Source organism: Acartia tonsa, chromosome 8, assembly GCF_053477335.1.
Source record: "Acartia tonsa isolate MP-2025a chromosome 8, ASM5347733v1, whole genome shotgun sequence".
Lineage (NCBI taxonomy): Eukaryota > Metazoa > Arthropoda > Copepoda > Calanoida > Acartiidae > Acartia > Acartia tonsa.
Genome location: NC_137267.1, coordinates 580,073 through 596,213, shown reverse-complemented (window position 1 = coordinate 596,213; position 16,141 = coordinate 580,073). Strand labels below are relative to the sequence as shown.

At 32.8% G+C, this 16,141-nt stretch overlaps 2 protein-coding genes across 3 annotated transcripts in view; both read left to right on the top strand.

Annotated features, from left to right (window-relative positions):
• Positions 1 to 1,893: 1,893 nt before the first annotated feature.
• On the top strand, positions 1,894 to 12,913 carry Rpn6 (regulatory particle non-ATPase 6). Of its 2 annotated transcripts, XM_080168691.1 has the most exons (13): positions 1,902 to 2,032; positions 3,617 to 3,707; positions 4,616 to 4,702; positions 5,138 to 5,288; positions 6,026 to 6,129; positions 6,272 to 6,353; positions 7,013 to 7,129; positions 7,936 to 8,016; positions 8,431 to 8,526; positions 9,017 to 9,127; positions 9,539 to 9,639; positions 9,982 to 10,111; positions 10,765 to 12,913. In XM_080168691.1, exons 1-13 carry the CDS (start codon positions 2,023 to 2,025, stop codon positions 10,891 to 10,893), a joined length of 1,290 nt encoding a protein of 429 aa, XP_080024817.1. In that variant the 5' UTR covers positions 1,902 to 2,022; the 3' UTR covers positions 10,894 to 12,913. The 2 variants fall into 2 exon arrangements, with proteins under 2 accessions (XP_080024818.1, XP_080024817.1); XM_080168692.1 differs by lacking the exons at positions 9,982 to 10,111; positions 10,765 to 12,913 and adding an exon at positions 9,893 to 9,975 and having other exon boundaries at positions 1,894 to 2,032.
• The window catches only part of LOC145325751 (uncharacterized), a 58,352-nt gene continuing 55,041 nt past the window's right edge, over positions 12,831 to 16,141 (top strand). Inside the window, exons 1-3 of the mRNA XM_080168690.1 lie at positions 12,831 to 12,909; positions 13,905 to 14,098; positions 14,513 to 14,723. The gene's annotated coding sequence lies outside the window, so the exon portion shown is untranslated. The remainder of the gene's footprint in view (positions 12,910 to 13,904; positions 14,099 to 14,512; positions 14,724 to 16,141) is intronic.

The window sequence follows — 16,141 nt, the reverse complement described above, 5'->3', positions numbered from 1 at the left end:
CTTTCCTAAATAGTTAAACATTTATAATAAGCAAATCATCTTTTAAACAAGGATGACAACATCCATAAGCAGCGAAGCTCTGAAAATTTATGGAAGGACAAACAAATAAATATAATAAAGATATAATGTCTTTTTATGCATGACCGACAAACTGACGGAGAAAATTAATTCTAAACTTGATTCTCATTGATGTAGAGAATCTTCACCAAACATTTCAGCCGTCCAACTTCAATAGCAGCTGATAAAATTACGAACGGATAGACGGAAAGACAAATTGAACTATAGAGTATTCTTCGCTACTAAAAATTAATTTCTTAGTAAAATATAGAATAAAATTGTAAAAATAATTTATTTCTGGTACAGGCTTCGAAACCGATTAATATACGCTAGATTATAACCGGTTCTCCGTAATAATGAAAAATCGCATCGTATTACAGATATTTTTTCACAAATATTGAAATAAAAATCATGAAATTAATTGAAATAACGGGCCTTCGGCGGGAACCTAGGGACTAACAAAACTGGTTTTAATCTTATAATTCATTTTAATATCGCGGAAAGCTGTCTATAATACGATGCAATAAATAACTATTACCTTTCTCCTTGCACAAAGTTTAGAAGAAAGCACAAAATAAAAATATGTTTAGAAGCATTTGCATACATTTTGAAAGAAGTACTGTTATTGCAGCTAATCAAATATAAGAATGAATAAAATAACTCGAACTAAATAAATCATTTTGATTTATAATATTTATTTTAATTAGAGATAAGTATTTTTGTACAGAGAAGATAAACGAAAAAATATTTATAATTTATAAAAATATTATGGTTAATATTATAATTGACAAAGTATAGAATTTTAAACAGGTAAAAATGACTGGACAAGGATAGTATTTGCTCAATGCTAACAAAAATTTTGCAAACTCTTTTTATTAATAATTATTTATCGCATCGTATTTTTGACAGTTGTTTGTGCAGTTACAATGAAAAATAATGAGATTAAAACCAGTTTTGTTAGCCCCGAAGGACATAATGCTTGTCAAACTAAATTGTTTTTTATTTTTTTTATTTAATATTCGTCTAAAATTGTCTGTAATACGATGCTATATATTATTACTAGCGGCTACGCCCCTAGAGGCATCCAGTGGCACTTTAAATGTTTTTTTTTATTTTCAAAATATGGCTATTTTGCGTTTGACGTTTATTTTTCGTTGAACTCTCTTTCTAAAATCGAGAAATTTAAAAAAAAATTGTATTTCTCTAGGGAGGGTGGTGTTACCCTCCCCCAAAATAGTTATAAACCTTCCCGGGACATATGAGAATCTACCCTGTTAAGGAGAACCCGATCGGTTCAGCGGTTAGCGAGATCATTCGGTACAAACATACAAACACACAAACATCCTGTTACTTTATAATAAGGATTCATGATTTTTCAAAATAGCTGAGAACTTATTCTAATCCAGCGGATATTATAGTAGATTTCGACGCCATACTAGAAAAATGTTAAATGTTTAAGTAATAAAAAAACAAATTATTTATATTTTTCTTATGTTCAGAATTAAAATTGTAAGTCATTTCAAAATAAGTTTTCAAATTTAATGTCGTCGTTTTTATTAACTAAATGAAGGGTGTACTTTATTTCTCTGTATATTTATTCCTCCATAAAAAATATTATTTTCATTTGCTGCTATTTTTATTTCTGTTTTGTTATTATGATTTGGAAAAGGAATATTGTGTTTTTTAGTAGTTAAAATTTAAATTAAAATTAATTGGGACTATTTTTCTATTACTTAAATATAAAAAATAAATGGGAGATTTTGTTTAAATAGAATTAGTCCCGAGACCTTCTCTTGTGCCCAACCAAACCAAACCCGGTTCATTGTTATTCTTGCTCAGTCATCCTAACTGAGAATAAGAAAATTGTCACAAATCTTTATCACTTTAAAATCGTTATCGCTCCGTTTTAGCCCCGAACGGAGGCCCAAAAACGTTACGGACTGACTAACGGCCGTTTTGAACGCAATGCAGCCGGGTAGGCGAAGATTTTAGTGTGAAAATTGCTTAAAATCCAATTTTGGACAATTAAGTGAACATATTTTTTTTGTGGCTTACGCAATCGTTTTTCTTCCCTAAATTTTCAAATTATTGAAGAATTTTGGAAGAAAAATTCTTTTTGTGTCGTTGTTTGTTTGTTATTTATATGCATAAAATATATGTTTTGAACCAATTATATATATAAGTTCTATAAAAGTGAATCTATTAGTAATTTGAATTTATTACCTATTTTTTAAACACTTAAAAATTTTATTTTTTAATACATTGATATAAAAACAAAATTAATATTAACATTCTACATCACTTTTGCTTTAAGTATTTAAATAAGAAAATTGAAAGAAAAAATATTGTTTTTTAAATTTAAGGTTTTTTTTTTAATGCCACCATCTCGTAATCAATTATTATATGGTACTTCGAATACGAATTTTGTTCCGAAACTTGGCATGAGTAATCCTTGATAGGTCTATTTTCCATAAATTAAACAAAAAGCTGGAAAAGGAACGGCTGGCGGCTAAGCCGTTTGGCTAGTTTTTGGCTATTTTTAGGGCAAATCCGTCACGAAATCTATCTCCACATAATACTTTTTACCGCTCCAAAACGTTTTCAAACGTTTCTAGCCGCTAGTTGCTGGTACTAGAAATTTCGAAAATAGTCTTTGCTATCATTTCACATGCATGATTTAAAGCAAAAATTGTATCAAAAAGTTGATTCTTACGTAATTTATGACAGATTTGCCCAAAAAATGGCTAAACGGCTGAGCTGTTAGTTGTTACTTTTTCAACTTTTTGTTCAAATTTAGGAAAATAGACATACCAAGGATTACTCATGTCAAGTTTCGTAACGAAATTCGGATTCGAAGTGCCATTTAATCATTGATTACAAGATGGTTGTATTACCCCCTCCTTTCTATGTCTTTTGTTTGAAGCTAGTTATATTAAAAAGTATATATCCTTAACTAATTAAAGCTTTACTGATGCTTTCACAACAGATAACTTGGCTAAAACCCACCTCCCTCTTCATTGTTAACATTCAATAACCATATATCTCTGTGTTTTGCTTCCCCTAAATGGAGAACTCTATTGGTTTAGTAGTTATTAAATTGTAATCTTAAGCGTCAGGCAAATAAAAACGTAACTGCTTAAATATAATAGTCTTGCGATTGTTTGAAGCGGTTAGGAAAAGCAGATATCATAAAATCATACTTAAACCATTGTACGTGAGACTTACTTAAAATGAGAGTTATTAACCGGAAAATAATAAGCCTAGCTACTTTATACAATACCCAGGATTTTTATTCTTTATTTCAATTTCGAAATTCTGCACAACATTCATTTTTTCCCTGGCTGCAAAATATTTCAGCCCCCCCTCTCCCCTGCTATTATTTTCCCCAAAGGAAGAGGAAAAATTTAAAAATGTTTTCAGTAATCTTTATTTTACTTATTTCTTTTAACCCCTCAAAAATATTTTTTATTTTCCCCCCTCCCTTTTAGCCGGAGATTCCAACAGAATAAACACCTTATTTATTGTGAAATAATTTTTAAGATTTTTTGTTGTTTTTTAGATAATATGGCAGGAAGTATGATGATAGAGCACCCCAACCTCCACGCTGGTATTGGGGGCATCAAAATGGACCCTGTCGAATATCTGGCAAAGTAAGCCTTTTTTTTTAAATTATCTGTTAAGGAGATATTTTAGCATATTAAGATTGCAAGCTATGGGCTATTTTTTTTAGACATGTTGGTTAAAAATATGAAATTAATGAAATTAGTTTAAAAAGAGCTTTCGTGCTAGGATTGTATTAGTTGGATACCTCTTGATTAAATAAAGCAAGAACAAGTTTAATTATATTCGGGTATGGGATTTTATTCAACTATTAAAATTAGTAAGTTTTTTTTCTCGACTGTAGCTTAAGTTCCCGTTAAATACTGGTACGAATTGGTTATACTTTTCTATTTAAATATTTTGGAGTAGTTTTATGCTGTTTTCTAACCTTTCCCACCCTCATCTAAAGGCCAGAGCCAAAGCCACTAGTATTTTAAAATGATTTTGTGATTAATCATTTAGCTATCTACAAATTTTTCGGTACTTCTAAAAAAAGAGGTTATAAAAAAGGGAAAGGATAAAAGTAGTAGGCGTTCTTTGTTTTTGCATAGTAAAGTATTTCAAACAAAGAGTTCCGAAATGTCAAGAATTGAAAAGATGTCAAATAAGTAGGTACCTAGTTGTTTTATTAGAAATGGATATTTTCTTTTTAGCAAAATAGTATTTTATCGTGAAAACTAATATTCTAATAATGCACTAGATCTTTCTGTTAGATAGCTGATGGCTCTTCAATTTATTCAAATATGATTTTCAGAAGTAGTCTAATATTCGTCTTCTGTCTCAGTCCGAAATTACCTTGTCCAAATTTTACTTTTTCATTACCCTAGGTGTCCTAGATTATCTAAAGGGGTAATTTTGGTTATTGACATTGGGGATGTATAATGTATATTAATTTATCGGCCTGTGTCTTGTCCCTTTAGATCCCTGTAAATTATATTTATCTTTGGTTTATGTTAAGGATTGCAAAAGAGGAGGAGGCTAACGATGCTATGGACGAGGAAACTTTGAAGGAACAGGAGACTGGTATCATGGAGTTGGGAAATAAGTAAGGAGATAGATTGATGGTAGATACATAGATAGATAGATGGTAGAGGCATAGATTGTTCGATGGTAGATACATAGATAGATAGATGGTAGATACATAGTTAGATGGTAGATACATAGATAAATAGATACATAGATAGACTGGTATTATAGAGTTGGGAAATAAGTAAGTAGATAGATACATAATGTGGTACTATCTAGCTAATATAGCTAATATTATTTAGTGGTTCTTTTTTTAAGGAGCGTTATGTTTTGGAAGGGTTGTTAGTACCTTCCCCACAAAATAACTATAAACCTTCCCAAGGACCTCCAAGAAGCTACATCGTAAAGTAGAACTATATCTGTTCTACCGTTAGCGAGATACTTAGTTACAGACACACAGACAAACATCCTGTTTTTAGATTTATAAGAAATTGATAATATGTTTAATATTTAGATACAAAACTGAAGGTAACGCGCAAGACCTGCAGAAGTTGATCCAGATGATCCGACCATTCACAAAGCTCCTCAGCAAGGCAAAGGCGGCCAAACTGGTGCGCGGCCTGGTAGATATGTATCTGGATATGGAGGCCACCACAGGATACGAGGTAGATATAGATAGAATTAAAGATATTTAGTGTTACATACAAAGATAGATTGATACACTTGTTCGCGGACTGGTCGATATGTATCTGGATATGGAGGCTACCACAGTATACGAGGTAGATAGATAACTACACAGAAAGATAGTTCCATAGATAGATATACTTGTTCGCGGGCTGGACTATATGTATCTGGATATGGAGGCCACCACAGGATACGAGGTAGATAGATAGATAACTACACAGCTAGATAGATAGTTTGATATAAAGATAGTTCCATAGATAGATATACTTGTTATAGAGTTTAATAGTAGATATACTTATTTGTTCTTGGGCTGGTCGTTATGTATCTGTCGATAACGGTACACAGATTGATAGAGATCCTGTTACTTTATTAGAAAGATAACATAAAAACACTTTTATTGTTCTATATTGCTTATGTTGAGTTATGTAAAGAGTGGGTGGGTTTTTGTAACCTTCCCAGGACCTTTGAGAAGCTACCCTGTCAAGGAGAACCATGTCGGTTCAGCGGTTAGCTAGTTCCTTCGGTAAACATACACACATATAGACAGACAGATAGAGATACTGTTCCTTTATTATAAGGATAAGTTAATAGCGCAATTAATGTTCTATATTGCTTAGGTTGAGTTATGTAAAACTCGGGTATTTAATTGGCTACTGATTTAGATAGATAGGAAGATAGTTACACAGAAAATGCGCAATTAATATTCTATATTGCTTAGGTTGAGTTATGTAAAGAGTGTATACAGTGGGCTACCGAGGAGAAGAGACAGTTTTTAAGACAAGCACTTGAGGCGAGGCTCATTGCACTTTACCACGATAAGGAAAACATTCATTTTATAAAAAAAAACAGGAATTTGTTAAAAAAGTAAAAAAATTGCATGTTTTAATGTTTTAGCCTTTTTAGAGGCGCTGCCGCTAGTTAGTTTCAAAGGATTTTAAAACGAATGTTTTATTGGTGAACAGGAGATGTATATGGACGCCCTCTCCCTGGGAGCTAAACTTTTGAAAGAATTAAAAAAGTTAGACGACAAAAATCTGCTCGTTGAGGTACGTTATTTTAAATTAGGTTCAATTTAAACCAGGAATCTAAAGGGATAAGACAATGACGGGAAACTTGATGATACATAAAATTTTGTAGATTACAATTAGTGGTTGAAACTTTTGAACACTCAACTTAACGAACCAACCAATCAAAATTAAATAAGTCCGCAAAAAATTGCAAACAAATGAAAAAAACGTTGATATAAAACTTTGGGGACTAGTGTATATACACCATAATTAAATACCCCCTCTCTGGATTAAGTTTTTATTTAATTTCCAAGTCTAAACAAAATTGTACATTAACTTGTTGCAAAATTGCGTTAATACAGGAGGTAGTAAAAGGATATACTTTTATTTTAGGGTTTGATTATAAAGAGGCCTCGCATCGCATATAGCATTGTATATTTTTGTTCTAGGAATCATCATTCCAAAAGTCGGATAAATAGGATAATTATTTAATCGCACATAACTGTTAAATGAATCATCATGCAACGTTTTAAATCGTTGGGACATTTCTAAAATAACGAGAAGAGCTAACCGTAACGGACGGACGGACCGGCCCCTAATTATAAAACGCATAAAAACTTTAAATGAAAACATTACCTACTATATTAAAAACTTACTTACTTATTTTTATCCTAGTTGTTGATTTAATATTTTTTCAGGTTCAATTATTGGAGAGTAAAGTGTACGCAGCTTTGAGTAATCTGCCCAAGGCCCGCGCAGCTTTGACATCCGCCAGAACAACCGCCAACTCCATTTACATTCCCCCCAAGATTCAGGTACATTTGATTATCAAAAATATTGGTTGAAAAGTTTGAGTAACTTGCCATAGTCCTTGCATTATACAGTTTTCCACGAATACTACAATAAAAATTTGAAGATTAATACCAGTTTTGTTAGTTTATGCCTTGGGCTCCTCGGGGATAACAAAACTGCTATTATTCTTAAAATTTTTCATAATAATGTCCGCGGAAATCTGTCTAATATACTATGCGATAAAAGAAGAAAGGATCTTAAAGGGACAAGACAATGGACGATAAATTCGCCAATGATGATATACAAAAATATCGTTTGTCCTTTCTACTGTTTTATGCAGCGTTGCGGAGCCGTTTGATTTTGGTGCGGCTCCGCGGAGCCGTCTGTGATGATGGCGGCTCAGGCTCCAGCTCCGACAAAAAATCAAGAAAAACTCGACATATTTTTTTTCTCCACGTTTATTTTTGACTTCAATTTTTGATAAAAATGGACTTGAAAAACTTAAAGGGCATTTGCACATGTCAAAACAGAGTTACCAAATTATAATTGATAAAAAAAATCTTTATTTATCTAGTGCGGAGCCGGAGCCTTTTTTTTAACGAAAATTACGGCTCCGGCTCCAGCAACACTGGTTTTATGCATAAGTTTTCATGAAAACTAATATTATATCTGTTTAGGCCCAGTTGGATTTACAATCATGACTGACATTCCACATGATTTATTGTTCGTTTGTCCTTCCTTCTCATTTTGAGTTTCGCTTTTTATGGATGTTGTCAATATGGTTGCCATCCTTGTAAATTTCATGTAAAATAATATTATATTTATTTAGGCCCAGTTGGATTTACAATCAGGACTGCTGCACGCATCTGAGGAAAAGGATTTCAAAACTGCTTTCTCATATTTCTATGAGGTAAAACAAAAAAGAATCTAAAGTGAAAAGACACTATCCGATAAATTAATGTACTGTACATCCTCCATAATGTTAACAAAATTACCCTAACTCTAGAGTCAAACTAGTGATTGAAACGTTCGAACACTCAACTTAATGAATCAACCAATCAAAGTTCACTTCAGTCCCCTAAGTTGTTAGACCAACGATTTCTCTTAGGATGTAACCTCTCTTAAAATTGTTTTAAAACTTTCCGTAGATCTATAAGAACCTTCACTATAAAGAAGAACCATATCAATGAGCGAGATTTTAATCTACAAAGACAGACAGATATCCTGTTACTTTTATATAAGGATAAAAAAAGAACATTTGACAATAAAGATCTAATCATGCTATATACCCTTTTAAGATATTAAACCTACTTCTTTATTTTAGGCTTTTGAACAGTTTGACAGTGTGGAGGATCCTATGGCATTGAAAGCTTTAAAATATATGCTTATGTCTAAAATCATGCTGAATTTACCCGACGAGGTAGGTCTTTATTATTATTGATAGAAAGGTTTAGACAATGCTTAATAATATATGCTAATATCTAAAATTATGCTGAATTTACCCGACGAGGTAGGTCTTTATTATTATTGTAAGAAAATTCTGGACATAATGATACTATTATTGGTAATAAAATATATGCTTATGTCTAAAATAATGCTGAATTTACCCGATGAGGTAGGTCTTGTTTTTTTCATACACTAGTGGCTACGCCCCTAGAGGCCTCTAGCGGCACTTTGAAAGGTTTCTTCTTTTTTTTTAAAATATCTTAACTAAAAAATAATTTGTTTAAGTTAGGATCAGCTGTTTTTAATCATGTTTTTCTATGACAGCATTCTCTAGCGGCACTTAAAAATATTTTTTTTATAGGTATTTCTCATCTAGAAAACTTTGGGGACTAATGAAATAAACAGCCCATTGTACCCTCTTTCTCTCTGGGGTTTAAAGCTTATCTATCTATCTATTTATTAAGGTTGCTACCCTAGTTTCTGGTAAGCTGGCTCTGAGGTACACAGGAAAAGATCTGGAGGCCATGAAGGCTGTCGCAGCCTCCGCCAAGGCCAGATCTCTGGCCGATTTCCAGGTAAACATTTATTTTTTATTATTAGCAGTTTCTAACCTAGCATTCATGGGCTATGTATTAGAAGGTGGTAGGGATAGGCAGAAAATAGCCTTAAACATTTCTGGTAACTATCAGAGTTGCTACGCTTTCTGATTTGTACCCAGTTGTTATAGGAATCTTGATCATAAGTTTGAAATCGACAGGGCAATTCTAGCATGCTTAAATTAATAAAATAGCTAACTGTGAAGTACTTTTGAAAACATTCTAACTTCCAAATGTTTTTTTAAAAATGCGTTAAAGACCAACAGAGTATAGTAGTCATGCTGTTTTTGTGAAAATGACACTGTCACTTAGGTTGCATGCTGCCAAAAATATGATTTTAAGTTTAAATGCATTTCATGCAACCACCTCTTAAAAATCCGCATATTTCAGAGTGCAGTAAAGACCTACAGAGAAGAATTGGAGGATGACAAAACTGTGGCAAAACATTTAGACACCCTCTACAACAAAATGTTGGAACAGAATTTGTGCAGGTAAAATATATTTGGGACACCCGGTAGAAAAAAGTTGGGAAGTTTTAAAATAATGTTTCTTTTTCGTTGTCTTAACTTGGGGCCTTTTTTTGAATTTTGATTGGTTGGTTAATTTAGTTTAGTATCCAAACGTATCAATCACTCTAATTGTAATCTACAGAAGGGGTACTTTTGTATATCATGTGCACAAACTTATCGGCCATTATCTCATCCTAGTATGTTAGTAGCGAGGATTTTAATATTTAATATCTAGGATTATTGAGCCATACAAGAGGGTCCAAGTTGAGTATGTAGCTGGTAAGATTGGTCTGCCCGAGGATTATAATAATATTTAATATCTAGGATTATTGAGCCATACAAGAGGGTCCAAGTTGAGTATGTAGCTGGTAAGATTGGTCTACCCAAGGATCAGGTGGAGAGGAAACTGAGCCAGATGATTTTGGACAGCAAGTTTCTTGGTATTCTTGACCAGGTTAGAAATCGATAGCTATCAATTTCAGGAAAGTTTCACATAGGTTCCAGTCTGGTTTAAAGCTATTTTTTTTAGATTTAATTGTTAGAATGGTTTTCGGCTTATTATCTGCTCTTCCTTACCCCTTCCAATAAATGCAAGGGCGCAGCCGCTAGTAACCTCTATAAACAAATAACACTCTTTGATTCAGGGAGGGAGGATATAATATTCTTTATATGCTAAGATATTCCTCTCACAATTCTCGTCATCTGCTTGATATAGCAGCAGTAGGAAAGTGGGGGATAAAACAATTGACGATGATTTAATCTTAACCCATTATCATATGTAAAATATTTTTGCTTGTAAATATTAGGCTGAAGAGTGAATTCAGAGATACAGGGGACAATTGGCTGTTTGTTTATGACACTAGTCCCTAAAGTTTTACAATGGCATTTTCTTATTTGTTAGCTTAACAACTTTGGGGACTTTTATTGAATTTTGATTGGTTTGTTCATTAAGTAAAGTGTTCAAACATTTCAACTAATAATTGCAATCTACAGAAGGGGCAATTCTGTGTATTATCATTGGCAATGTACATTAATTTGTCGGCCATTGTCTTATCCATTTAGATCCCTTGTTATAATTATCAATTTAAAGTGACCCAATATATTCAGGAGACCGGAGTATTGATCGTGTTCAACCCCGAGACTCGGGACACGACCTACGACAATGTCATCGACATCGTGGAGGCTATGAACAAGGTGGTGGACCGTCTGTACCTGTCTGCAAAGAAGCTCACATAAAAACATAAAACAACCATAATAAATCTTTTTTTCTTGTAATTTAGATTAGTTATTTGTCGCATCGTATCATAGATAGCTTTCCGCGGATATTAAATTAAAAAATTATAAGATTAACTAGTTTTCTTATCAAAACTGTTTTTAATTTTTTATTTAGTATTCGTGGAAAATTGCCTTTAATACGGTGCTATACATGGCTTTTCAGTATGGCTGAAAATTGGTTCTAATCCAGCGGATATTAATCGGTTTCTAAGCCATACTGGAAATATTTTTATTCAACCCAACTAAACTTATGTCCTGTAAGATTATTATGAAACAGGTTCTTTAGTATTGTTTAGATATTTGTCGACAATTACTATTGAGCTTTTTTGTAAAAATATATCACATTATTTATAAATTTTCCCTTAATCTGCCGTCCCCGAGATTTTTAACAATTTTACTTCCCGCATTTTTATTATTTATTTCCATGATTTTTTGTGAATTTAATGATTTTTGGTCATTGGGTTAAAAATGAAATTATTTTAATATCTTAATAATGTAAAATTTGAGTATTTATTATTATGTATTTAACAGAAGTGATACTAAAAGTGTATGTTTTTGTTTGAAAAAAGTGTTTAAAGTTCTTTGAAATATCTTAATATGGCAGGTTTTTACCCATTTTTAATCCCCATTATAACTATTTATAATAGTCGAATGATAATTTTTAATTTTGAAAATAGGCTGTTTGATAATTTTTGGAAAATTCATCTTGATATGTTTTTGAAATATATACTTTAGAAATCAATAGAACTGTTTTTTTTTACTTTGGTGCCATTTTATAGATAGAATTTTGGGTTTATTATTATTCAAAAGCATATTAGGATGAAAAATCGGTCGTTTTAAAGTGTCAGAACTTAAGTTTGTTCGCCTACTGATATAAAAATAGTTATTCATAGCATCGTATTATAGACAGCTTTCCTCGAATATGAAAATAAAAATTTTAAGATTCAAACCAGTTTGTTAGCCTAAAGGAGCGGATTAACAAAACTGGTATTAATTTTGATTTATATTTTAATATTCATCGAAAATTGTCTGATACGTTGCTATACACATTTTTTCAGATGGCTGAGAACCGGTTCTAATCCAACGGATATTAACCGGCTTCGAAGCCATCCTGGAAAACGTAATTCTGTGATGTATTTCATTTTAAAGCATCATTTTGAAAAGTTCTACAATATTTTCATTCTAGCATCAACTAATTTTATGGTTAAAAATGATAAAAATTGTCTTCAGCGTTTGATTATAAAGCTAAAAAATTAAAATATGTAAACGTAAAAAATCATTAATATTATTGATATTTATCTAATGTCTTCAAAATATTATTATATAGTTATGAAATTAATGTAAAAATGTATCTTTAACTTACAGTTTTACTCCTTTATTATATTTTCTTCGTGGCAAATGATATTTTTCAGATTTCTGCGACAATCTGGCATAATTTAACAAAGGATTTTTGAAATGCTTTTTTAATGTAGAAAAAATTAAATAGTTTTTAAAATAAAATTCTCGTTTAAAATACTAGGTAATGATTTTTATTAGCTGAAAAGAATCAATAAAAAAATTAAATATCAAACTTACCACTTAATAAGACGAAATTCTTATTTTTTTCTGTATATTTATTATCAATTCTAATGGGATAGAGCCCGAAAAACAAAAAGCTTTTTCCTTTAACTTTTTATGCTGCCAACTGCCAAACGGCTGGCTGAACTTAAATCGGCGAAACTCGCTGTAATTTAATTCTGTGCGGCCAGCTTTTCGGCCGTTATCAGCCTATAAAGTCACCGGGAAAAAAGACCTATAGTTTTTTTCCGACTAGATCCTTATATTGTAATAATAATATATTTTGACTGAAGTTATTATTATTTAAAGCAAATAGTGTGGAGTAATAAAACTGATATTTTCTTTCAGATTAAAAAAGTAAGAATGATATCTGAAACAACAATGTTGTCTTTTTGATAGAATTGTTCTATTTACTTGAAGGTAGGGTTGTTAAATACAGGCTTTTCGTAAATTGGTGCGTTTGTATTTTTCGTCTAAAGGGATAAGACAAAGGCTGTTAAATTGATGTATATCCCCAATGATTATGCAGGTATACCCCTTCTGTAGATTACAAAAGTGGTCGAAAGTAAACATAAAGTTCTTTAGCTAACGAAAAAGAAAACGCTATAATGAAACTTTGGGAACTAGTTCGTTAATCAGCTCAATGTCCCATTTCTCGCCGGATTTTGAGGGAAGAGCTTTTAAACCCGATTATGATTAGCAAATATAATCGTAGATATCCCATTACTTGGTTGAAAAGTTTTGAATAAATATTGAAATATCTAAGTAACCAAAGTTTTCAACCCAGCTAATGACGAAATGTGTTTATAAAACATTGGGTACCATCATATTTTACATTCCAATGTCCTGCGTTTTCGCCTCTTACCTCAGTTATTACGTGGATGTTGCACCAGATTTTTATGTATATTTCTTTTTGAAAATAAAAATTGAAAATTGACGTGAGTTAACAACCGCACTCCACCCTCAAAGGGCTCTAGTGACGTTGCCGCTATTTTATCAAAAGGTAACTGAATATAGAACGGAAATATCGTGTAAATTTGAATTTTATTTTTACACTTTTTACACCTACTTAAGTTTTTAGATAACTAGCGGCTACTCCCCTAGAGGGCTTTAGGATCACTTGTGGAGGAGGGAGTTGAATTCGATAACCCAATTTTTTATGTTAGGTATATAAAAAGAAAAAGAAATTTTATGTGGGGAGGGGGAGGGGCAATTTCTCTCGGAAGGTTGGTGGTATCCTCCCCTATAAAAGGTTTAAAACCTTCCCATAAGGACCTATAAGAAGCTACCCTGTAAAGGAGAACCATATAATTGGGTTCAGCGGTCACCGAGATCCATCGGTACAAACAGACAGACAATACATCCTGTTACTTTATTATAATTTTAGACAATAGACGATTTGAATTATATTTAAGGAAGAAAACAAACACCATGGACAGTTTAGAGTTTGTTTACTGTCTGGCAACACTGAGAATCTACATATTCTTCACAGTGGCATCTGCTATCCTTGTTGTCTCTAGCCTGTGCTACAAATACATTCCAGAGGTTTACGAAATAATCAACGTGCGCGGTGAGCACCGCCTGGACATGGCGCGGTGGTTTATGCTAGGTAGGGTTGGCAATCCGCTCCATTTTTAATCGGATTCTCACAAAAATCCGCAAAAAAAGCGGATTAATCCGCGAACTACATATTCTTTTTTTTTATGGATTTTCGGATTGCGAATTCTAGCAATATTTTTAAAGGTCTTTTAATGAATAAAAAGTTATAGTTCCTACAGCGGCCATTTTCTAATCATTACTTAACCTAACTTAAAATAAGCTTGAAAATAGAATCCATATTACCTGTAATTAAAAACAATAAAATACTTTTTTGTTTTTTACTGCCACATTATAAAAAAAATCATATCAATTAACAATCCGAATCCGCAATTTGAATTTCGGAATCGGATTTCTAGGTCTAAAAATTAGAGCAAAATTTAAAGGATTGCGGATTTCGAAATCGGATTGCCAACCCTAATGTTAGGATTTGGATTTTCCACGTCATTGTTGTTGGGGGGCAATGCTGTGATGTGGGCCTTCCTGAACCATCTGATGGCTAACAACAATAAAGAGATGGTTGACGTTATATGTTCATATACATATGTTAAGTCAAGTACTGCTTCATCAAAATCTATTCTACAATCAGTGGAGCTGTAACAATAAATCAGCGACTCAATGGGTGATATGTTTGATAGGTAAAATTAAGTTTAATTTATAGATATTCTAGCGGCTACGCCCCTAGAAGCCTCTAGGGGCAAATAAGGTAGGAGGGGAAAAAGTCGACCTCATCCCATTTTAAATTTGAGTTTCAGAAGAGTAATTTTTTTGTGGGGGGAGAGGCCCGAGGGTGAAGACACCCACTCCAAAAATAGTTTAAAACCTTCCCAGGACCTATAAGAAGCTTCACTGTAAAGGAGAACAATATATTTTCAGCGGTTAGTAAGATCCTTCGGGACAGACAAAAAACGCTTACTACTTTATATTATAGGTTATGAATTATAAACACTTTCTTTTTATCCTTTGATTGGGGTGTAAAAAGTGTCTAGAATTTCCACTAATAACTGTTGATTATCATTGGGGGTGGGGGGGTGTACATAATTTTATGTTGTAATGTCTTATCCCCTAAGATCCCTGGGATATATACATTATACACACAGAATTCAATAAATCAAAATTAGGAACGTGTCCTTATTTCTTTTTTATGACTTATTTCCACCTATGACTAGCAACTCATACGCAGCTTTTCAATAATACACTTTGTTCATATATTTATGATCAGGGGGGAGGGGACATTGTGTAGTTTATTACACTAAACCTTAAAGACTGATAACATTTTCTTGTTGGCTTAACAACTTTGGGGACTATTCTTGAATTTTGATTAGTTGGTACATGAAGTTGAGTGTCCATTCGTTACAACCAAAAATTGTATTCTACTTTAGGGGTAATTTTGTGTATTATCAATGGGGATTTACATCCTCTTATACCAATTAGTAAGTTATTTGTTTGTACAATAAGATTAATGCAACCACCGAACCAATTTAGGGCTATAGTCCCTTTCGTGACAACGCCCCTTAAGGGGCGATTCGTCGTATTTGGCTTTTAATAGGTTATTTTAGGTTATATTGGGTTAGGTGATTGCCCCGCAGTGGCTTGAAAAAGGAGAAAAGCTACTGTGAAAATACGAAGAAATGCCCCCATAAGAGGCGTTGCCACGAAAGGGACTATAACCCAATTTAGTTCTCCATTTTAGCGAAGCTTATCATTATTCCCGGTATGGTTTTAGATTATTTTATTCTGAATTAAAGTCTTGTGTTTGCTTTTAGTAGGGATGGGAATCCGTCGAATTTTTGGGCCGGATTCGGATTCCGGATTCTGAAGGAATCCGTCATAAAAAGTGACGGATTCTTGCGGATTCCGGATTCTTATTTTTGGCGGATTCCGGATTCGGATACCGGATTCTAGCAGTATTTTAAAAGGCCGTCCGTCACAGAGGGATAGCTTTTTTCATTAATTTAACACTATGTTACTTGGTTGAAGCCTTGATTTGTTTAAAGTGTTAGTGTTAAACATTTACATCACATTAGTAAGGGGGGGGGGGGTAAGTTCTGACACT

Bases quoted from the DNA above. Each gene is read 5' to 3' on its own strand.
- Rpn6 (XM_080168691.1), top strand. The intron at 3,708-4,615 runs GTAAGCCTTTTT...GTTTATGTTAAG, and splicing joins CCTGTCGAATATCTGGCAAA to GATTGCAAAAGAGGAGGAGG. The intron at 4,703-5,137 runs GTAAGGAGATAG...TTTAATATTTAG, and splicing joins ATCATGGAGTTGGGAAATAA to ATACAAAACTGAAGGTAACG.